General features: G+C 40.8%; 1 protein-coding gene across 3 annotated transcripts; it reads left to right on the forward strand.

Moving 5' to 3' along the window:
• The first annotated feature begins 13,284 nt into the window (after positions 1-13,284).
• KCNA4 (potassium voltage-gated channel subfamily A member 4) lies at positions 13,285-19,522 on the forward strand. Of its 3 annotated transcripts, none has more exons than XM_042779425.1 (2): positions 13,285-13,924; positions 14,691-19,522. In XM_042779425.1, exon 2 carries the CDS (start codon positions 15,495-15,497, stop codon positions 17,475-17,477), a length of 1,983 nt encoding a protein of 660 aa, XP_042635359.1. In that variant the 5' UTR covers positions 13,285-13,924; positions 14,691-15,494; the 3' UTR covers positions 17,478-19,522. The 3 variants fall into 3 exon arrangements, with proteins under 3 accessions (XP_042635359.1, XP_042635361.1, XP_042635360.1); XM_042779427.1 differs by having other exon boundaries at positions 13,285-13,920; XM_042779426.1 differs by having other exon boundaries at positions 13,285-13,877.
• Positions 19,523-24,599: the final 5,077 nt, after the last annotated feature.

The following is a 24,599-nucleotide window of genomic DNA, read 5'->3' on the forward strand; positions in this document are numbered from 1 at the left end:
CTAAAATTCTCCAGCCAGCAGTGGGAGTTACAAAGATGATCTTTGTAGGGATGCAGAGACTTCAGAAATTGAATTTGATTCTTTCCCAATCTTTGTAAAATCAGAATGAGGGTCTGGATAGAAATAATATCCCTGATCCTTATGCCACTATATATGGAAGCTACAATCTGTCTTTTGCACCCATTTTTATCTGTAATATGCTTCCTTAGTTCTTATCTTTCAAAGACTAAAATAAACAAGAATTCTGGAGATTGCACTATTAATACTGTAAAAATTACCCTTGAATTTGTTCATTTGAGCTAAGATGTGCATCTTGTAGCCCCAGCTAAGTCATAATGGTGCCTCATGATTGTGCTTGTGTTGACTAAAATTGTATTGCCAATTGCTGCCAGGTTGCACTAAGTGCATCACTAAAAAAACAGATTTCTGTTCATTTTTGTTGTTCTTGGCTCAGACTCAAAATTTCTGATTATTTCTTTTTTTTTTTTCTCCAGTCATATTTGGCTCAGACATTTCTCATTTAATGCATAGAGTTGTCCATCATGAATTCCCTTCTCACAGCTGAATTTCTCAATACATCATCTTTGGAATCACTGAGGTGTCTCCTTTTTGCACTAGTTCATTCTCATTCCTTGTGTTCATGACCACAGCCAGAATTTATTTCTGGGACATCTTGATCAATGTTTTTTTGAAAAAAGATTCACCACATCATATTTTCACTCTGGCACTTCAGTCTTTTTGGTTTAGTCTGTACAGCTGTATTTTACTTCCTCATGATTTGCTGTTTTGTGCAGTAAATGTATTTTGCAAATATAAGGGATCTCAGGAGTATTCTTAGGGTGAGTATGAGCTTCATCAGATAAAGGTTTCCTCTATATTAATCTGTATTTGTTATATGCTCTTTATAGTTAGTGTTCATTGAAAGCATTGGAATGTCAAAGACACATGGAACAGCTCCTTGTGACTTATTCCAGGTAAGTTAACCATAAAGAGTTTATAAAAAAATGAACATTAATTTGGTGCTTCTCTTTGCTTGAGTGTCATCCTTAACTACTGTACTGCTAAGAGGGTAATAGGATCTTTGATTTTAATAAAAAGTGAAGTGTTACCTGTGCTTGTCAACGCACTGCCAAAATAGTGCAATCAAAGAGGACATGGGAGTTAAATTTGAGATTTCCAGTGTTTCCCATATACCAAACACAACATCAGTGGAACTCTAGTTATGGGTGATATGGAATGAAGATTTACCATTAAAAACAGTTTTAGTGGGAGGCTGACCTAAGGCAAGGGAAACTTTCTTGTAACTGAGGAAGAATTTGAGGATGACAGGTAAGAGTGGAAAGATCCAACCACTGCACGACTCATATCCCTGGGGAATTACATTTTCCCAGAGAGATGAAAAGAGGGTTCAATTATGAAAATTAGGCAGTGGGCAGAATAGTTAAGTGCTGGTCATTTTAGAAAAGAAAAAAAGTTCTTTCAAAAATAACTGTATAATTATGCAAAACAGGAGCCTCTTTCCCTACTTGCAAGGTGAAAATCTCAGCATATATAATAAGGAAGAATTTCTTCCCAGGACTTTCTGATTAATATCATTAGAAAAACAGGGTACTTGTGTTTGCATTCAGTTCGTAATTTGGAAGGTGTTGTTTCTAAATCCTGCCCTTTGGGCTGTGTTTGGCATTGTTTTGCCATAAAACTCACAGAACTTATTTCTATAGACTTTTTCATGAGTAGACTCTAGCCTGGGAGGCACTTCTCACTTTTCTCACTTCTGCCAGAGTAGTCAGGTACAGATAATTATACCTGAGAGATATTCAAAGCTCTTGGTAATGTAAATACTGAGAATTAATTTTGTGTCTTTTACTGATTTTTTTAGTGTGATATATTTGGTATATTACATTTTTCATATTTGTTATATTAAATTTTTAATATTTTTGTTTCTTTATTCTGTCCCAGAAAAGCATAGGAAGGAAGGTACTAAAGGTCCGAAGAGAAATTCTTGAAAATGAGGGAAACTGCTGAAAATCAGATAATGGTCCTTTCAAAGGAAGTGACAAAGTTCATAGCTTAATTACAATGGCAAGATTTAATAAATGTTAGTTTCATAGCAAAAGCTGCAGAAAACAGGAGATTGCAGCTGGCTAATGACATATTCTGATGCTAAATATAAAATAGAAAGTAGGCATCATTGTCATGTCACTTCCACAAATTTTCAAAGCAATGATTTCTTTAAAGATCAACATGTTTCTCATCATCATCAAAAAATAGCAAGGTGAAAACAGGAGCAGAACTCTGGGTTGAATACAAGACTGGAAGAAGCAATCCCACTGGAACAAAGCCTCACTAAATGCCATTTTGTGTATTGTGCAAATTGCTGTTTGGGCTAAACTTGTGCAAAGAACACAACTATGGAAAAGCATGGGAGGAATGATGTTGGTTACATCAAATTGCATAAGAACAGTTACAAAAAAATTCCCATTGCGTGAGAAAGAACAAAAGAAAGATATTAATATATGTTAACATATGTTAACAGTTATAGCACAGCTCAGCTCAGAAAGGAGCATCAGGATGTGTTGGAGTAAAAAAAGTGGTCCACAAAAGGCAATATAACTAACCACTTCCTTTCAGCAAGATACATATTGTTTATATTGTTGAACCAGGGCACAGAAAGTACTGAAATGCCACAAACAAAATGTGTAAATCTCAGTAGAATGCATTAAGGGGTATCATAAATATATTTTAAAGGTTGGCTCTCTTGTCACTTGTAAACAAAAATTCAGCCTTTTATGTGTGCAATAGGTCCTTAGTTTGTTTGCATCTTGATTATTATAGTCAGGATATAATCACTGCTCTGTGAACTTTGCAATTATCTGCCTTGTTCATTTGGCTATTTTAAGAAGGAAAGCTGATATGAAAGCCAATTATGAGTTCCCTTGATAATGGACATTCTTATGCCAGAAGTTTTTACACTGCTTTGACAGGGTGCATTGTTAATATAAAGAAAGTTCTAGAAATGCATAAAACCCTCTGATCTGTCAGATATTTTCTCAAATGTAAAATACCATACGTTTAGAACTCCTATTCTGCAGAACCAAGACTTTATAAATAACCCCATAAAGCTGGTAGTTGCTCATTTATCTCTCTTCCTAAAGAAGATCCTAAAGATAGGTAATGGACTCTGACATAAAGGAGCAATGCAAAAAGGAAATTTGTTTTGACTGTATGCAGAGGAGGCTTTTGTCAGGATTCATTTACCTTCCCATCATTAAAATGCTAATTCCTACCTTTATTATTCTAGGTGTATACTGGGCTTCTTTAGCCACTTTTAGATTGATATTTCAGTGAAATCTCGTTTTTCCCTTTGCCATGCTGCCAACAAAGAAATGTGAAAATTAGGAATTTATGTTTCACAGAAAGAATTTGTATTGTTTTGGTTTTAAATCACAGTTGGAATCCTTTGTCACTTCTTTACATACGTGTAAAAGAAAGTAAGGATTATTTAAGAATGGATTTATTTTTCTGACTTACAGATTTTTTTCCACAGATGATTCAGATCCCATTTTCTGTCATTTAACAACCACATGGATACACAAAGGAGACCCTCAGATAACTGAGAATTGTGTGGAGTATGCCTCTGCAGATGTGTTCATAGTTCTGCACATGCATGGGCAGTAGAAATGCACCAACAGAAAAGACATTGGTAGACATTTCTTGAAATAGTTAAACTTTTTTTTTAGGTAAATCACTTTGTACCAACAAGATGTGAGTCTAGAATTCAGCTCCAGGTGTAATGCACACACATCTACGTTTTTCAGATGCCTTAGCTGAGTGTCCTGGTTTAGAGGACAGTATTGTCGGGAAAAGAGGCAAGAATTTTTTTTTTTTAATGGAGAGTGAAAATCCCCTCCCTCCCAGTTAACTATAATTTGGAAATTAAGGGCCTCTCAGGCAAAAAGTATGGGTTTAAGAATAACAGTTCTTTACTGATATATCCACAAGACAAACAAGAACATCAGCTATGAAAAATCAGTGACAAAACAGAACGAAACTCAGTCTCAGTCCTTTTTTTTCAGTCACAGACACTCTTCTCTTCCACACGGTCCCGGTGGAGCGGGGCGGCCTTCTCTTAGTCACAGAAGCTGCTGGAGCAGGCAGGCGAGGTGGAAGGGCAGTTCCCAGGTGGGAGAAGGGTGAAGGAAAAAACCCCGCTCACTGTTTGCGTCCCGGTTCTCAGCACTGTTCTCAGAAGCAGGAAGCTTTAGCAGTGCCGGAGTGCAGGGGCAGGTCCCACCACAGAGAAAAAGAACCTCTCTTCTCTGCATTCAGGCCGGTGAGAGCAAGTGTCCCCTTGCCAGGACAAAGCAACCCACGACCATCCATCCCCACCCTCTCTTTTGTCTTGAGCAATTAGAAGCCAGGGAGTTGCCCGGCCAGGTTTCTTTAACATGATAATGGGAAAAATTTCTCCACCGAGGGAAAGAGTAAAAACTCCCCCAACCCCCAAGACAGAGCCAGCATGGTTTAATATAAATATTGTTTAATATAAGCCATCCATTTTTTCAGAACAAACATTGCAGGCCACCCTGGAAGATTCTTGGTATTGCTAAATTAGTAAACCTTGTGGTTTTGATAGATATTTTTTAATAAATAATGAATATTTGTATGTTCACATTGTAATTATGATGAAACCCTGAAGACTGAGCTGAGTTTTGTGTTAGAGAGATTCACTTGGATCCTTCTTACCCTGGTAAAAAAATTTTGCTTAAAATGGAGCTTGAACTTATTGAAGTGGATGAATCTGAGGAGATTTTGAGCTCCTGATGTTAATGACTCACAAGAAAATCAGCTTATAAATAAAGTAGCTTCATTTTCTTTACTTAGTTTTAGTACTATCAGCAATGGCAGCATTTGAGAATGCAGTTCTCTTGTTGAAGGGCTAAGAGAGTTGTACAAGCACATTGTTGCTCACCTGAGGATACAGGAAGTAATTGCAGAACCTTCTCACCTAACAGGTCACTACAGAGACATAAAAGTGCCCAGAAATACAACTTAATGCTTTTTACATTGTTTGACTACAGCTAAAGAGAGAACCTTGGTCTCCAGAGCACCCTCATCAGCACTACACTCACTCTTAAATTTTCCTTCTCAGGATTAGGGCAAGTGTCTGGAAAAACTTAACACTCCGTATTTTTCTTCAGGAAAGGAAAAAATCAGAAATGAAAAAATGACATTTCCCAAGAATATCTGAGGCTGACTTCCTGAAATGTGCATGGCGGAAAGCATGAAAAGCCTGTCCAGGTAAAAAGATGTACTGGATTTTTACACATTATTATTGAAGTTTCCAATGAACATTCTAGAACATGAGTTTGCCTTGTAAAGGTAATTTCAATCAGAAGGGGGTCTATTCCTACTATTTATTCATTTATGTTATTTTATAACAATAATGAACTAAAATTATTTTACCTAAGAGTGCATGTTCAACAGATTTTAGGAGCACAGCATGACAACACAGCCAACAGACTGTGAGTTTGGTGGGGTTTTGTTGTTTTTGTTTATAAAGGCTTTCACAACTGACACATCAACAATTCCCTGTGTGAAGCTCTGTGTTCATTGTTCAGTGCTGGGAGCTGGGAAATGGGATCTAAGAGCCCAGCACAGAGGGATTTAGTGTTCTTTTTGAGCTCATCAGAAACCTCACCAAGTTCTTTGGCATTGGGCTCTTTTAGTTAATGGGTGTAGGGAAGTATATTTACAAAAACGAAAGTTCATTTCAGCTCCGTTCCTGTTGGATTTAGGTGGGAGGTGGATGGCTAATTGTTTTATATGCCTATTTTATAGAGATCCACATGGGGAATATGATGAGCTATTCCTAAACACAGAGCAAGCTATCTGCTGGCTACTGAAGGTCCCAGTTCCAACGAATTAGCTACACAGGACTAGTCTTGAACAATTCATTGAAGCTTTTGACTTCAATAGAGGAAAGGAATTAATCCATGTTAGCCTGAAAGATCTGAAGCACTATTAGGTCCACTTAACTCTCTGGGTTTAACAACACACTGCAGTAAGACTTTCAATCTTGGGCTTCCATGCCAAGATTAACTCTTGGGCTGTAATTTCCACATTCTAATTGCTGACACAGGGTTTTGACACAGGTATAATGCCCAATTTTTAAAGTAGTTAAGTTTAATTCCATTCTCAGGATCTCATAAAAATGATAATTGTATTCATAAACTACAAATGGTTTGGCATTTGATCTCTGTATGAAAACTCCTGTCCCTGCTTGTGTTCAACAATAGTTATGCAATTCCCACAGGCACATAATAACACAGTGAGAGTTCCCACACTGATAGATGTGAGGAAATTTGCTATAGTATATTGCAGCTGAAAACCACAAGATTTATCTAAATTTAGAGGTTGACATGGAGGTTTTACTGAGCTAACATTAACTATGGGTTCTTCAGGAGTTACTCTGTCACCAGTGTACAAAAAACCATCAGCTCTTTACAGATTATTTCTGCATATACAAATTATTTATTTGGATGACTTTTGGGCCATCTCTGTTGGGATGGGTGACTTGATGTCATAGCCTAATGAGGCTTTGACAACAAATATCTCACAGCTTTACCTGCTTTGTGCACAGGCAGAACAAAGGGTGCTTCTGGCTGCAAATCCTGCCCTACTTGTGGCAGCTCTGTGTGAATGTGAGGAAAGGCAGCATGTGATTTCCAGAACACTATTTCCTGTTCCCTCTGGAGAAAAGGCTGGATAAAAGGCATACAAAATTTAATATTTTCTTGTGTTAACTGCACCTTATCCCTCCCAAGCATTATTGTAAATGATCCTTGATGTTCTGAAATGCAGGTCTTTTTCTAAAGGGTAATTTTAAAAGTATTTTTAGAAACTCCATTTATGCATCAGTATTAAAGCAATTTTTATATTGCCTTGGTGCTACCTATTTTAACTTCTTGTTTCCTAGCTAGTCCCTGGATCCCAGACCAACAACAATACTCTAGAAAGGGCACTTCCATTCTGGAAAGGTTTTCCTCAGTAAATGTCACGCGGAAAAAAACCCATAGTTATTTGTTTACCTCACACCAAAATAAAGACTATTATTGGATTCTTTCTACACTGTTTGCTAGTTCAAAGTTGGCCACAAAAATATTTATTTCATTTAATAATAGAAATAATTAATTTTTCCTTCAACTTTGTATAGCAGTAAATGTTGCACCCTGCTAATGTTGGTCAATTCTATGTGTTTATTCAAGCTGGGAACATTTTTGTCTGTGTTAACTCTGTGCTAATACACCGCTGACATCATACAACAGTATCTCCAAAATAAAGAGGTTTAATAAACTGGATGAGAGTATATTTTATTTGAGAACAGTTTGTTTGGCTCAATAAACATGGCACTTAAAACTTCCAGACATCCAGCTCCCATGTGAATCTAATTTTGAAGCCATTAGGAATAGGATTCAATAGGTTCTCATTTTTGTCAATGCATCCTCCTTATTAAAAATCTCTTGTATTTTCTCAGATATTCAATACTATCAAGACTGGTTAAAAATCCACACACATTCCTCCAGAATTTGTGCTTGCATATTTTGGAAAAAAGTGGAATCCAATTTTTTCTCGTTATCTGAATGCTCTGACATAGTTCTGCAACAGGTCGTTAACTCACATCTAGCAGAATGGGTTTCCTCTTGAAACATGGGACAATTTTCTGCATCTTTATCATAGTACGAGGAGAATGATCTTTAGTGCAATGGTGGCATGAAAGCATCACCTCACATACACCTTTACAAATCAGAAGGAAATGCCTGTGGTCTTCTCTCTGTTGATCTACTTAATGTGAACATTATGAGGTCTGGTGGCTGCTTCTCTCTTCACCAGTCTCATTCTGGTGTCTCTCCTGGCTGTTTTGTATTTGTCAGCAGGGTGACAAAATTATGCCAGAGCAGACTGATGGTTTTGACCCATAGATTCATCTGGAAACTACACATGATTACCATCAAATTATAAGCCAAGACACCTACTTGTGGAATGTGTACGTACTGCACTTCCAGACTCAAATCTTTAGTAGGAAATGCTCTAGTCCAGTAAATTTATGTTTATCATCTAATTTATGTGTAACAATCAGTGTTAGTAGAGGCTTCTAATATGATTTAGGGTGATACAACTACAGTGAGGCATCCTTACTTTTAGTCTGATCCTACAATGTCCTTATCCATGTCTTCCATTCATACCCATTTCTTATGTAGGAATCATAAGAACATATTTACTAGAAATTTACCATCATTTGCCTTCTAGAAGTTCCTAGAAATAGCTTTTTTTACCTACAAATATATATGTGAGGTATGTTAGATGCCATACTTAACATCTAAATTTCCTTTCTTAAAACAGCTTGCTACTGCATGTTCCTGGAGCAAGACACCTGAACTTCCAGCTAACAACTATTTTATATTTTAGCAGGAATAGTTTTGAGCTCTTGTCTTACACATGTTTCTTTCCAGTTGTTCCTCAAGTAATTTGCATTAATTACTAGCCTACTACCTGATTTTTCCTCTAGAATATTCCTTATAAAATCCAGGGAGAAATAATTCTACTATATCTTCATAATGTTTTCTGATCTGGGCAAAAATACAGTAATTTCACGAATACAAGCTGCAGCAATTTGACAAAAATTTTGGTGGAAACCTGGAAGTGCGGCTAATAGTCGGGTGCGGCTAATATGTTAATAATTTTCTGACATTTACAACCCCAGACGTGCCAGCCAGAGTGCCGAGCCAAGCACCGGCCAGTAAAAGCCGGCATTTTGCAATTGTTACAGTGTTACCGTGTTGCCCTGGCTCCCTGCAGGCAGCACGGGGGGGCGGGGAGAGAGGCGGGAGAGCTCTCTTCTTCCCTCCTCTGCCGCAGCCCAGGGGAGGAGGGGGGGGGGGGGCGCCGCCATTGCCGCGGCTCCGGGAGCCGACGGGAGCCCTGCGCAACCATTGCCGCGGCCCGGGGAGTGGGGGGGAAGTGTGCGCCGCCATTGCCGCGGCCCGGGGAGGGGGGGGAGGTGCGCGCCGCCATTGCCGCGGCTCGGGGAGCCGACGGGAGCCCCGCGCAGCCATTGCTGTGGCCCGGGGAGCCGACGGGGGAGGGGGGGGGCGCCGCCATTGCCGCGGCTCGGGGAGCCGACGGGAGCCCTGCGCAGCCATTGCTGTGGCCCGGGGAGGCGGGTGGAAGCGCGCGCCGCCATTACCGCGGCCCGGGGAGGAGGCGGGGTGCTTTGTCCGCGCCCGCCGCCGGCGCCACGGGCGCGGGAAAGGTCCGTCCCCGCCCGCCGCCGCTGCCGTAGGAGCGGGGGAAGCTTCGTCCCTGCCTGCCACAGCGGGGCAGCGCCGACCCATGGTGACCGAGCCCAGTGGCAGCGGCGGCCGGCCCCGAGCGGCAGCACCGGGCTGGGCCACCTGGCCCCGTCAGCGGCCCCTAGTGGGCCGAGCCTGCACAGCCTTAGCTCAGCCAGTAAACCCCGCCCTCCCGCGGTTCTGTTACTAATTGCACCCGGGTCCTCGCTGCGAACGACAGAGTGGCTTATATTCAGGTGCGGCTTATCTATGGACAAAAACCGAAATATTTGCCAACACGCAGAGATGCGGTTTATACTCAGTGCGGCTTGTATTCGTGAATTTACTGTATATGCAAACATGGATTTATATCTGATATTTTCAGGTTTTAAAATCATTATGTTTTCTCTCAGCATCAATGGAAAATTGCGTTATACAGAATAATACATTTATTCTTAAATGCAGAAATAGAGCAAATCCAATGACATGGTAATTTAAGTAATTCTGTGAAACTAATTCATCTCCTTCATGATTTAATTAAAATAACAATTTCCAGACTGCAGATCCATCCTTCTCACTACTACTTGGCATATCTGTAAGAAGGTGCAGTGTATGATCCAGGTTCTTCCATTTCTACTAAAACCAAATTATTAGGAGGGAAAAAAAAAGGTGATAAATAACTCTTGTTACACTGGATAGAAAAAGGATGTCAGCATTATGATTGATGTGGCTGTGGGTATCTTGGAAATCTTGTTCCTCATTTAGAAGTTTTCTCTCCAGATTACCCTTTTTTCCCCCCGCTATTGTTTTTCAGAATAGACTTGATATGAGTCCCTGTCTGCTCAGAATGACTGGAGAAATATTCCAAGTCTAAAAATAGAACACCTGTGGTATTTTTATCCTGTTTTTTGAGTAAATCCATACTCTGGTACAAGAAATCATTCTTCACGTAAAAATATCATCAGTTTTTACTGCTATTCATCCTAAACTCAGTGGTAAATGGCCACGGTTTTGCACTTTCCTGAGAAAATATGAAAGGGCTGCTGTTCTCTGGAGCATCAACTTCCTTGGATTATCCTGTTGAAGCACAACTAATGAACAGATGCGCTATTCGTACAGGTTGAGTAGAAGAACTAACTGAGGATAGGCTGTGTTTTAGTCTGCTGAGTGTCTCATTAAATACTGCCAGTTATATTCAAAAGAAGAGTACTTGAGCCAGATTCTTTGACAGGGGAGTCTTACAGAGCCTAGTTAGTAAAATATGAATAAAATATGAACTTCCTGAAGTGATAAAACCGCTGGGAGAGAAAACGTATTTGTGGAGGGAAGAATTCATTGCTACTTTAGTAAGGGTCTGTAACACTGTAAACAACTGAGGGGGAAATGCAAGTTCTGAATCATGTTTCAGCACGTCTGAAATGTCTTAGTGACCACAGTCTTTTCATTTGATTATTCTGAACTCCCACTGCTGCAACATTTTACTTGTTTTGAAGGGAGCTCCTGATCTTACAGGATGTTGGATGTGTTGCCTTGAGAGGTTAATAGAAATAATAGTGAAGCAAGCATAGGAAAAAAGAAGAGCAAAAAGAGAAGGTTGAAAGGGAAGTAGAATAATTAATGGTGTAGAAGTGAAGTAAGTACTGAGCTGTAGTTCAATCTTACTCACTGCACAGATTACAGCAGGAATTGAGTGTTGAGGAATTGAGGCCAGACCCTGCCAGAGTGAAATTGCAGCAAATGGGGAAAAGCATAAATTAATAGTGGGCACAGAAACATAAATGAAGCTCTGTAAATCTCATGTTCCCTTTGCATGAAAATGTCTTAAACTGTTGTGCATTTTTTCTGCCACTATATGCATGGCTAAACAGTAATGCATATTTCTCACCTACATCACTGTAAAACACGACAAATCTGTGTGACAGCATACCTTAGAGATCCCTTACTATGTTACAACATTACATTACTATCAAATATAGGGACATATAGGTATTCTCTCTTTGTTCTTTGTTCTACCAATAGTGTTATCCCTTATCAATGTGAAGGAACAGAGGAAATTTAATAACTCTTAAACAAAAATTGATCTTTGAATACTATGAAAATACAAAGCTGAATGAAATCCCAGGGAGTATTCATCTGCTTGTTTTTTGCTTTTAAATCAGTTAAATATTGGATCAAGTAAGACCTCTGAGCTAGATTGAATTGCATGTAGTTACGTGATCCCTATTACATTAGAAAGGATTTTAAAAGGTACAAAAAAGCTATTCTGCTTCTCTTGTCAGTTATGTGTGTATTATATGTGCATAGAATCATACACCACAGTTAATTTATCTTTGCTCAAGAACATGCTTTAGCTATTGAAAACAGTGAGTGCTCAAAAAGAAATACCAGTGGTCTGTTTCTACTTGTCTTTTTTACTCACGACACCTGAATTTTTCATTTTAACAGTCACAAGATAATAAGACAATGTATCTGAAATTTTGAAAGAGAAGTAAAAACTAAATAAGCCATTATCTTTTCCCCCAAGTCCTTGAAACATCTCAAAAAAGAAATAAAAGGGTGTTCAAATCCTCCTGATAAAAAGCAACATAAGGTTTGTTAGAGAATGAAGTGACTGAACTCTGGAAAATGCCCCTAGAATTATACTTTATTGATGTAGGAGTAAACATCTAGGTGCTCCTAATGATTCAATAAGTTTACCTATGATAACTCTGATATTTTTATGGCTTCATGTATGCGCTTGTGCTTAAGTGATGGTAGGGGTTTGATCCATGACTTTGGTATGCTCCTGTGCCAGATTACAGAAGGATCTGGGTTTTGGTATTGGAAATGAATTTATGGAATGTTTTAACTGCATCCAAGAGCACACAAATTTTGGACTGCTTTTGTGCTGGCAGAAGACATCGTATTTTAATGGTATTTGGGATGACGTTAGTGGTTTATCTATGTTTTTCACTTTATATTGACTGTGGAACTTGAAGTGTTGTGATTGTTGAAAAAGCAGTTAGCTCTAAGTGCCATTTATATGTTTCACAGTACTGCTACTCACTTGATGCCTGACATTCAGTATGTTTATTTGGCTGATATTCCACACTCCTATGTAGTCATAGGTCATCTACTGACATGAGTGGGACTACAGGTATGGGCAGTAACTGATGTAGGCAGGAGAGATGCACAAATGCATGGATAATAATGTGGATTGTGCTGCTGGGATGTAAAGGGCAAAAGTCATCAGGCCCTCTTGGTTTCTCTGTGGAGGAGGACCTAGGCAATGAAACAAATGCCCAGCTCACTTGCTGCACATGCTGAATTTGTCTTCAGCTGCAAACACCTCGAGGCAAAGTGTCAGGTGTGAGCACTACCTTTGATTTCTTCTGGATTCAGTCTTCTCTTTCTCCGTGAGGGGAAGTAGGAGCGCCTACAGTTTGTACTGAGATGTTAGAGTTGGAGGTGTAGTGTCAAATGTGGCCAAACTGCATTTTCATGGTGATACCTTACAGAGAGTGGACTGTGCCAAAGCTTCAATTTTCTGGGTGCAAAAGAATAGGCAGTTTTTACCCTGCTCCTGTTGCAGCAGGAAGAGTGAATTTGCTGCAGCGATTTGAGCTGTTAACTCTGCCAAATACACAACTGTACCCTCTAGTCATGAACTAAGACCTACTTTCTGCTTAGGTACAGAATTAAGAGTGAAAGTTAATTTGGCTTCATTTTCGATATGGCAGCACCGCTCGGGGCGGACAGTTCGGTCCAGCAGCGCGGGCATCACCCAGCGCGGGAACATCTGGCGGGAATACCTGGCGGGAACAGGGTCTCCAATAATTAGGGCGTTAATAGGAGCGAGGCGGGGTAGCCTCGGCGCGGGGCGCAGTGCGGGCGGCGGCCGCCAGGGGCCGGGAGTGGGCCGGGAGCGGCGGCGGCGGCGGCGGGCGGCGGCTCCGGAGCAACAGGGCCGGCTCGGAGCGCCCGGGGCGCGGTGCCGCGGGCTGGCCCAGCTCCCGGCTCCCGGTTCCTCCCAGCTTCTCCTGGTGCCCCCGGTGCTCCGTCCGGCGGCTGCTCGGCCGCGTCCCCCCGAGCCGCACAACAAGTGGATGGAGCGGGCAGGAGCGGGCTGAGCCCCGGACGTGTCGGGGGCAGGCTCCGCACGGAGCCGCCACCCCCGTCCTGCCGCCGCTGGAGCGCTGCGCACGGATTACCCAGCGCAGCTGTACAGAGCCGGCTTGGGGATCGCGCCTGCACCTTCGTTCCGCCTCGCACACGACAAGCACACGCACACCGCCTTCGATTTTCCCTCCGGGGACCAGAGCCTCGCTCGCTGCCTGGTCGCCAATGCCGAGGCGAGCGGGAGCGGCGGTGGCGAGTGCCCCCAGCCCCAGCCGCCTCCCCGGCTCGCTGCCGGCAAGAAGGGGCAGGAATAACTCGCCAACCTGTGGTGCGCGCTGACCACGGCCACCTGCGACTGTGCATGAGCCGGCACAGCCTCCTCAGGACTGCTGTCACCCGGTCCTTACCCCGGCGGGGACAGCGCTGCTATTTCTCTGCCGAGCATCAGTAAGTGTAACAGCGTTTTTTAGGATCTTCTGCTGCATGACACGTAGGTACGATTTTAAAAATAGCGTCATTTAATAGATCGCGCTCACCTTCTCTCGTGTATTAATAGATGTGGCTATAAACGAGGCTTCTGTTTCGAAGGGGGGGTGTTGGGGGCTGTGTATTTTTGTGTGTGTGCTTGCATGTAGATGTTGTTTCAGTGCACCTGCAGTTGTTTTCTTGACATATCACGGTATTTTCACTGGGCTGAGCATTGTACGTGCCCGTTTCCAAATTAAATCCAGGGAGATACTCATTGTGATCGAAACACAATTCTGTTGTAGATTAAAAGGTAACGTTCCCGCATCTGATGTGTTTCTGCAAACAACAAAAGATCTTTGTGCAGATACATTTATTCTCTAATGTTTCATATGGATATATGTAGGTGTATCTCTTACATATGTGCTCCAAGACCTGAATGCAATGTGTGTTGCAGTATTTTTATTAGTGTTTATATGTGTTGGTGTTTCAGAAGCATGCATATGTTTGTGTATGGATGCGAGTGCTTATATGGGTGGGGATTTTTTATCTGTCTATATATATATGTGACATACCCACCCACATCCTTACCCACAGAGTCGTTCAAAATCTCTGTGCATGTGATGTGGGTGTGTGTGTAATGTAGAAGTGTGAATAGTGTGGGCAGGAGAAGATTTGAATGCCATGGTAATAGATGACACAGTTTCATTTGATCGGTGTGACCTTTTAGGAAAACAATCCAATATTTTCCCTTTTTGTTTTGTTTATTTTTGTGTGTTTGTGCATGTGCCTCAGGTTAAGTGCTTCTTCTGCATGACCATAACCAAAGGGTGACCCATCCACTCCCTTATGTCCTATGGGGACCTCAGAGCCAGTTTCTCAGTCTTCATCTCCTCCTCCTCCTCCTCCACTCCTCCTCCTCCTCTTACCACTGCTGCTGATGCCCTGGGTGCTGCTCCCAGGTTTGAGACATTGTTGACAGGCTGAAGAAAGGATTTGCAAAGACCTCCTCACTGTGTAAATGAAGTGATGGCTGGAATTAACTTCAACTCTCCAAGTAAATATATTAAATAGTAAGTTTACTAGGCCAAAGCATTACCAGGAACAAATAATGAGGAAAGAGACTATTTGCATTTGGTTTCAACGATGAGCTAAAACCGTCTGTGGAGAACAGGTACCTTTTGGGTTGCATATTTTTTTTTTTCCTGAGGAATGCAGCCTTTATAGCCTGTGAGGCAGTCATGATTCTGATCAGATACAGCCGTGATTGCTGCAGGAGATAAATGAAAATAAAGAGACTTGGTGGATGGAAGAACGAGGTCTCAGCTGTTCTCTGGTTCATTTTGAGAATTTCATCTTTTCTCATTAGCAAAGCAGTACTTTGTGTCAAACATCCCGGAGAACAAGAAAAATGCAGATCTGTGGTTTCCCAAAATACAGACTCAGCGTTACAACCATGTTGCCATACTCGATGCCCAGGGGACTGCCCTCCAAACTCAAATGGCTTTGAACTCCCCGGCCAAAGCTAAGGCGACACTGTAAACAAAACAAAACCTTCTTACAGCAAGCGATTACAACAAACTAAAAAGCAGTTGGAAAATGGAAGTAGCAATGGTGAGCGCGGACAGCTCCGGGTGCAACACGCACATGCCCTATGGATATGCGGCCCAGGCGCGGGCGCGGGAGCGGGAGCGGCTAGCGCAGTCCAGGGCAGCTGCGGCCGCGGCCGTAGCAGCAGCCACAGCGGCAGTGGAAGGTGGGGCGGCCGGAGGAGGGGGACCCTACCACCACTACCACCAGGAGCAAAGCCGCGGGGCGTCCTCCTCACACGGTGGAAACGCATCACGCAGCGGCCTGCCCCGCCGCCAGAGCAGTAGGAAGAGGAAGAAAGGGAAAAAGAGGAGCCACCAATTGGGAAGTAGGGAGTGTGGGGCCTCTTTCCCCTGCTCTGAACTGCTGCCGCTCAGTGGTTCTGAGGAAAGGATACTGAAGGACTTGAGTGAGGAGGAAGAGGAGGATGAAGACGAGGATGATGACGATGAGGAAGAAGGAAAGCTCTACTACAGTGATGACTATGGGGAGGATGAGTTTTCCTACTCGGACCAGCCACCCGATGATGGCGGAGGCCCTGGGGGTTACAGCTCTGTCCGCTACAGCGAGTACGAGTGCTGTGAGCGCGTGGTGATCAACGTGTCAGGACTGCGGTTCGAGACCCAGCTGAAGACATTAGCTCAGTTCCCGGAGACGCTACTGGGGGATCCAGCCAAGCGGGGGAGATACTTTGATCCTCTCAGGAACGAATACTTCTTTGATAGGAACCGGCCCAGCTTTGATGCCATCCTGTACTACTACCAGAGTGGTGGTCGACTGAAGAGGCCGGTCAATGTGCCCTTTGACATCTTCTCTGAGGAGGTGAAGTTCTACCAGCTCGGGGAGGAGGCCATGCTCAAGTTCAGGGAGGATGAAGGTTTTGTCAAAGAGGAAGAGGAAAAGCTTTTGCCGGAGAATGAGTTTAAGAGGCAGGTTTGGCTGTTGTTTGAATACCCGGAAAGCTCCAGTCCAGCCAGAGGCATTGCCATTGTCTCTGTCTTGGTCATCTTGATCTCCATTGTCATCTTTTGTCTGGAGACTTTACCAGAGTTCAGAGATGACAAAGAATTCGTCATGTCCCTGAGCTTAGGGAAGGGGCTTTCCAACGAGTCTCTTCGCCTGGATGCTGGGGAGCACACCATCTTCAATGACCCTTTCTTCATTGTAGAGACTGTGTGCATCATTTGGTTCTCCTTTGAGTTTACAGTGCGCTGCTTTGCGTGCCCAAGCAAAGCACACTTCTTCAAGAACGTCATGAACATCATAGACATCGTGTCCATCTTGCCTTACTTCATCACCCTGGGCACGGACCTGGCGCAGGAGCAGGGCAGTCAGCAGGCCATGTCCTTTGCCATCCTGAGGATCATCCGTCTGGTGCGGGTGTTTCGCATCTTCAAGCTCTCCAGGCACTCCAAGGGTTTGCAGATCCTGGGTCACACACTCAGGGCCAGCATGAGGGAACTTGGCCTCCTCATCTTTTTTCTTTTTATTGGAGTCATTTTGTTTTCCAGTGCTGTTTACTTTGCAGAAGCTGACGAGCCTGCCACCCATTTTCAAAGCATCCCAGATGCCTTTTGGTGGGCTGTGGTGACCATGACTACAGTTGGTTATGGGGACATGAAACCCATAACTGTGGGTGGGAAAATAGTTGGGTCTCTGTGTGCCATTGCAGGAGTGTTAACCATTGCTTTACCAGTGCCAGTGATTGTCTCCAATTTTAACTATTTCTACCATAGAGAAACTGAGAATGAAGAACACACGCAGATGATGCAAAATGCGGTCAGTTGCCCTTACCTCCCAACAAATTTACTGAAGAAATTTAGAAGTGCATCATCATCATCCACAGAGGATAAATCAGAGTATTTGGAGATGGAAGAAGGAGTTAAAGAATCTCTTTGTGTAAAGGAGACTAAAAGTCAGGACACGGGCAATAGCAGTGAGTCAGAGAAGAAAAACTGTGTAAATTCAAATTCTGTGGAAACTGATGTGTAATTTTGAGCATTTCCAAATATATTTATGCATTAAAGAGTGCAGTGAAAATACTGAAATATGCAAACAAGAGTCTGCAGCATACAGTAGTATGCCATTTAATGGTTAAATACAAATAAAAAGCATTGCTAAACATGTATTACATATCAAGTAAGTGATACAACTTGAGGAAAGGATTACTAGATCTGATGCATTTTCAGACTTTATATTTTTATTAGAATGCAAGTGTTTTGCACATGAGGCTAAAAAATTTATTAAAACCAAGTCAGTTTTAAAGTGGGTGCATGAACTGTCGACATCACTAATAACAGCTCTGTGGTAAAAGTTGGCATTCAGAGGTATTTACTATGTAAGAAACAATGAAGTTTGGTAGTCATTTATCTATTTATCAGTGCTTTAATAGCAACTACCATAAATCATTGGATACCATAGTCATTGTTTTTCAAATGGTAAATTTATTGTAAAAAGATATTCTACAGAAGATAGATCTAAATTTTTTTTTCTTGAAATCTATAATGCTTGTTTTTAACTGGAAATTTACTTTGAAAAGGCTGTTGACCCTCCAGAAATTGTTTATTTTTATAACTCTCTTTGGAGGCATTGCAGCATTTGTTGTCTAATAATGAAAGAAATGAAGTAAGAGAATTGTTAAACCTGGTCTGACTGCAAAGGCAAAATGACTGGAATGCTCTTTTGCACTACTTTATATGCTGGAGATATATTGAAAGAGACTTCATACTGTGAATGTTTACTAATGTAATAGTTCAATGACAATCATTGGAGGAGTGAATTCTGCATCATATTTTATTGTTTCTTCTTTCTCTGTGATGCTGATGGCAAAACAGCTAACATTACATCAATTCCATACTCTTTTTAATTATGATTATCTGTGATCTGGAAAAGGATTGTGAAGTAAAATTTTCTAATCAAATTTATTTGAAATTGGTGTTTTCTACTGATGCCCTCAAGAAGTACCAACCTAATTTATATCTTTTTTTCTGCTTAATTAGCATTTGGAATCTATGATTAGTACATGCACTTTGTCAGTATTGAGGAAATTCAGTGTATGAGAGGAGAAGGTAGAAGTAGTAAGATACTCAGTTGTTACAGTTCTTACAATTGAGGATTGCTAACTTTTAATAATGTGCTATTATTGGTGCTGCATTTTCACCCATGTATATTTGAAGCAACACTTAAGATCTAAAATAGGCATTTTGGGCTTCAAAATGAACGTATTGGGTCTCATGGAGTCCTTGTGAAAACATTCCATGGTTTCTTTTCACCAATTCTTAGACCAGCTATGTTTTACTATGTGTCAAAACCTCCCACTGCCCTTCCTAGGAGGTTTAGGTAGGTAAAGATTACCTGGCTTGCAGTATATTCCAGAGTCCAGAATGAGATAAGTAAGATATTGCTGCATGCAACATAAATAATAGATGCAGAACAAGTTTTTTTCAGATTTACCATTACCAAGAGAAGACACAATTAAACCGTAATTGTTTCTGAAGAGGAGGCACTGTGGAAGATTCCAGATTATAAAACTTGAACCAAATTGGCATATGCACTTTAAGGTCTGGGACAGGCTATTATGGGAGAAAAAAGGACTTACCAACACCCCGGAATTACAGTAGTTTGCAATATTAATTTAAAGCTGAGTGGAGGATTTTTGCAGGGGGAAGAACTTGTTAGTGACTGACTTACAGCAACAACAAAAGCACTCTGAATTGGGCATCCATGATATTACACATGATCCATCAGATAAGTCTTGTTTGCTGAATCCAGTGGCACCAAACACAGCTGCAGACATAGGCTTCTCTTTAATGGTTGAGTTTTGCCTTCATAGTTTTTCTGTGAGTCTCTTTGAAAAGTTTCTCTGCTTGTCTTCTTTTGCATTGCAGAAAAATAAAAAAAAAAGACACACACAAAAGACTGCGTTGTGCTGAGCCCTGCTTCAAAATGTGTGTTTAAGTGTCCGATTCCTAGTTTAAAAACATTGAACAGGCTTCACTATATTTTGGATGTGAAGCATTAAAAAGAGCTCCTTTTTATTGTGGTGGTCTTAATTCCAACTGTGTTTTGAATGAGGTGACTCAGTAATTTTATACATGGGCATTTGCCAAAATTTAATGCTACATTTCACTCTAGCTCACCTGAGTTAAATGTGCTAAATACTTTTTTCTGCAAGGGGCGATATCAGCAGTGAGGATGAGCCAGTAAAAATCTGTAACTGGAAGTATTTCTTTCACAGATAGCAGTTAATGGCCTAAAGGGCATGAGGGTTCTCTTCCTGAATGACTTGGTACTAGTTCTGTCTGACACCATTTAGTGCCTGGGACCATGGCAACGAAGTAGGAGTGAAAGAAATACTGACTAGGTAAATAAAGAACTTTGAGAAAATAAGTAGTACGTGTTTGCAGTATTGAAAGGGGAGGTGGTTCATAAGAGGTGGGATTTCAGACCTCTAATGGAAATAAGAAAACTCTTTGAATGACTTTTAAAGTACTTTGTGGGTGTGTCAGCTATACACACTGCAGTACTGTATCCTTAGGTAATGGGGGAGCCACCTGCAGTGAATAAACCTCTGCACTTTGTCATGATAAATAAGAGCTACCGAACTCAATACCAGTTTGTGCTATCAGTTTGGTAGAGCATTTTGAATCACAGAAAGAATTGTGCATTCCAGAATGGAAGCAAATAGCTCTACTTGGGTTTATAATTTGATTATTCAACTATCTATTGGTCCAGTCACAATATAGCTTTAACATGCCAGAGTCCTGCCACTAACATGCTACATCTCAAAGATTCCAAGTTCTTTACAAGAAATAGAAATTTGTGTTTAAGTATTATTTTGGCTGCAATGCTGTGCCAGAGAAACCCTCTAATTGAGCTGTTATTGCTCCGGATTACTGCTTCTGCTTCTGTCAGACCTTTCCCAGTGATACTGAACTTGCAGAAAAAAAATAATTATATTGTGACTTGGGCATTTTACATTTTAAATCATAGTGGGGAAATGCATTCCTGATGTAACTGATGTGAATGGATTTATACTGGGTATCATTTTAGTTCTACTAATATAGTTCAACTATGATTTCACATTGACCCATTTCAGCTAAAAATAATGCAAAACGAGATATTTCAGGTTCGCTTGCAGTGGTGAAAAAATTTGGAGTAATTCCATTAGATTTCATGGAAACACAGCAGCACCAAATCTGATTTCAAATATACTGATACTTAACAGTGTGCTGGCATTTAAAGAATTTCCTAGGTATTTTTATAGTAATCTTTAGTGCCAAGGCCAGACTCATAAGGAGAGAGTTTTGCCAGCTGAAACATTGGATTTAATGGCTTCAGAGATCCATAAATTTTTCTTTATTGCATTTCTCATGTTACATTGATTCATTGAAAACATCAGCCTGGATGCTGAACTTTATACCAAAAGAAGTGTTGTGTAACTCAGTTAGAGTGAAGGTTTTTAGTGTTCAGTTAAGCTTTCTAGAATGGTTCCACAAGAGGCTAATTCCATTTGTTGGAAAATATAATTTGTTTGCATTTGAAGGAGAATCCTTCTGCTTACATAGGTTTTTGTGGGTAGAATCCACCTCTGTGGTGTTCATGTAGTGCAGAATAAATCTGGGAGATCCAGGGGATAAAAAGCCCCGCTATGATCATGATTACATCTAATTCTTGACAATAGTGTCCTTGGTGTTTGGGGATACTAACAGGAATTCTTGTGGTCATAAAAAATGGGATTTGAGTGTGTTTTCAGTCTGTAAAGCTTTTCAAATAGCTTCAGAATCTGAAAATGATTTTTCCTAATACTGGTGGAGGAAGAGTTTGGGATCAGGCCACAACCTTGAATAAAGGATCTTGGAGTATAATTCCTGACATGGAAGATTCCTGTCAAGTTTGCTTTCAGGTGTTGACAATCATTCGACTTGGGATTTGAAAATTCAGTGCTGAGCTCCCAAGAACATGAGGTACTTCATATTTGTGTAAGTGTAGGATAAATGCACTATGGAAAACTAGCAAAACATCAGAAAGTCTATTCCATTTGTAGCTAGTTCATGAAAACTCTTTCTCCCGCAGCATTGAAAAATGAAATTTCTGGGCATCCTGGATGCATACAACTATTTCTGAATACCAATTAATTTTTAGCATAATCATTAAACTTTATAGATAATCCTCATATTAAATATAATCTACCTATTTTGTCACTTAATTCCTCTATTTTTTACTGGTTCTTTATTACTTTTTACTGTCATTGCACTGAGTTATAAATATATAAGTAAATACTTTTAAAATTTTAATTAATTAACATGAGAGAGGAAGAAATAAAAACAATTATTAAAAACTCCCCAACTATCGTATCCAGCATATAAGTTACATATTTTTCTTATCGTTTTATAATCTAAATAACAGCAACCTCTATAGATGGGGCAGGATATACACTTTCCTCTTGCTGTAACTGAATGATCAAATGCTTCAGATTTTGTATGAATAATATTTTCGCACTCCCATTTGAAACAAATACTTGTAGAAAAATAGGCACATTTCTGAAAATGAACATCCCTTCTTTCTACAGAGACCACCTAATGTGGACAGAGTGATTAACAGATTAATTCTGGGTTAAAGTGCATAAATGTTTTGTACCTGACACCCAGGTACTCTACGTAGTGCTGCCGTGCTTTCTGTGTGTTCAGAATTCTGACAAAATTAATTCTGAAGGAAAACTCATTAAAGCATTATGTACTGAGATGGTTGAATTAATTCTTATTTCTAATCATTTTCTGTACAATTATAATGTGCCTTGAGGCCTTTTTCTGCAACAGGCCCTTTGGAAAATAAATACATAACAAGGAAAGAAGAGTAAGCTTACATTACATGTAAAAAGCTCATAAAATATACTAATTGAAGGAAAGTAGGTAAGTAAAAACTTTCATTTCCTTCATTTGTGCATTGATGGTGCTGCCAGTAAAACCAAACTGGGGGCAAACTGGTTGAACTGATCAGAGTGCTTCATATGTTGTTTCTCTTCCAGGTGCCCTGGTCTCAGGAGCAGCAGCAGCTGCTGCTGTGGCATCCTGCAGCTGGGAAGATGCTCCTTGTGCTGGGCAGCACCAGGTGGGGTGGGACAGGGAGCTGGAGGTTTTTACCTTGCTTCTATCACAAATATCCTGCTGAGTGCAAAAGTATGATTATTTGCTTGGTAATGCCATTCAACCTTCCCAGACAGGGAGGCCTCAAAGACTGCAGATCCTATGGTGTGAAGGATCTCAGGTCTGCATTCACAAAATGTGCTTTTCAATACCTGAATTCCATTCATTTCATAAGGAACTGGCCTGTAAAAATGCTTCCCGAACTGAGGGACAAGCAATTTGCTTATGATCAAAAGGGACACTGTGGTGGAGCAGGTTTCCCAGATGTTACAGCTGCTACATGAAGGAGTGTAGGAAGGGACAGCACATATTCAAGAGAGATTTTGGTCTCTTGGTTTCGCTTTGTTTTTAATCTCTTGCTCAAATGTTCCTGGGGCATTTGCATTCACAGTAAGAGAGGAGGATGGATGGAGTCAGTGAGCGATGTCAAAGGCATCTTTACTTATGGATACATGCTTTTTTCTTGTTCTTAGCAGTCAGAATAAACTAGGTTTGGGTGGTTTCCCTTGTTTTTTAAATTTGTTTGTTTGGGGGTTTTTTAGGGTTATTTTTTTTTGAACATTATTGTTATTAGTTGATTAGTCCTAACACTAATTTCAAAGGCCATTTCAGTGGGACAATACACACTGAATCTGAACCTGTCATCCTGGATATGAATGGTAGCTTTCCATTCAGAAAATCAACTGAGATATTCAGTATCGCTCCTGTTTTTCTCATTTGTTTCAGGTGTGCTGGCTTTTGGACCAATGCTCTTGCACTGAATTCTTGCAAAGTTTCTTGTGTCAATACTAGGGCACAAGTACAACTACCTGGCCCTGCCATGTAGGAGAGCCAAGGAGAAAATTTGCTTTCCTTGTTTGTATTTATGTTGCTTTGATTTTGATGGCAAAATTTTGCTGTAGAGGAGCTCCAGGATGCTTAACTGTGTGTTTATCCTCATTGCAAGGGGAGCAGCACCCCCTGATATGCTTTGGAGAGAAATCCAATCAGATGCACAGGGAGACTGCATTCTCTTATTTACTCTGCCCTGCGCAGCCAGAGGACACTGCTGGGTCCACTGGGGTGTTGCCTGCACTGTGAGTTCTGTTCCACTGACATCAGTGGAGGTTTGGTTTTCAGTCAGAGCCTGTGATATCTGTCCTTGTTGTGGATCATCCACTGTATGAATGAACTTCAGTTTCTGCCTGCTGTTGTCTCCCTGCTGGCACAGCTTTGCAATGAATTCAGGGTGTCATTCAGTGACAGTTTCTCCTTGCACAGTGGAGCCTGAATAGCACAGAAGCCTGAATGCAGAAAGCTGCAGAGGACTGTTGATTCTGATGAAAGGTATCTCTTGTTTTTCTGTCCAAAAGTATATCTGTATTACAAGTTGCACATTCCACAGACTGTATTTCAGGTTAAATACCTTCTGTTTATACTTTAAAGATGCCCTCAATTTGCCCTGAATTCCTCAGGAATTTAAGACATTGACTATTTTTCAGGTCTCAAGCATGAAGGAAGATGATCCCTCTTTGCATTCAAAATGGCTAGGCATTATTTTAAAACAGAAATCTTGCATATTTTCAGGTTAAGAAGCTAAGGAATAATATTTTTTTGTAAAGTCTTTCTTAAATATGAGCTGCAGACACACATACCGAAGAAAAATATGGTTTCATTAGAGGGAAGAAATAGAAAATATTTTTAAAGGGCATCATTGTATTTTATTCTGTGCCAGATGACAAGCTCAGATAAATGTTACTTTAGCAAGGATCTTTCCTACTGCAGAGAGTGTAATGGAGGAATTGTATAGCAATTTATACTCCAGCATTTATTTCTGTTAATGTTTATTTCTGTTAGCTATTTATAAGCAATGTTATTTATTCAGGACTCATAGATCTCAAAATTAAGGACAAAAATATAAGGAGTAAATGAGAGGAACCAGGTTTAATGCTTCTGAGAATCTGCAAGAAGAAATTGTTTTTTTGGTGCC

Source organism: Catharus ustulatus, chromosome 6 (genome assembly GCF_009819885.2).
Source record: "Catharus ustulatus isolate bCatUst1 chromosome 6, bCatUst1.pri.v2, whole genome shotgun sequence".
Taxonomy (NCBI): Eukaryota; Metazoa; Chordata; class Aves; order Passeriformes; family Turdidae; genus Catharus; species Catharus ustulatus.

What these genes read in the sequence shown, in the direction of transcription:
- KCNA4 (XM_042779425.1), top strand. Translation starts at nt 15,495, where the DNA reads ATGGAAGTAGCAATGGTGAGCGCGGACAGCTCCGGGTGCAACACGCAC.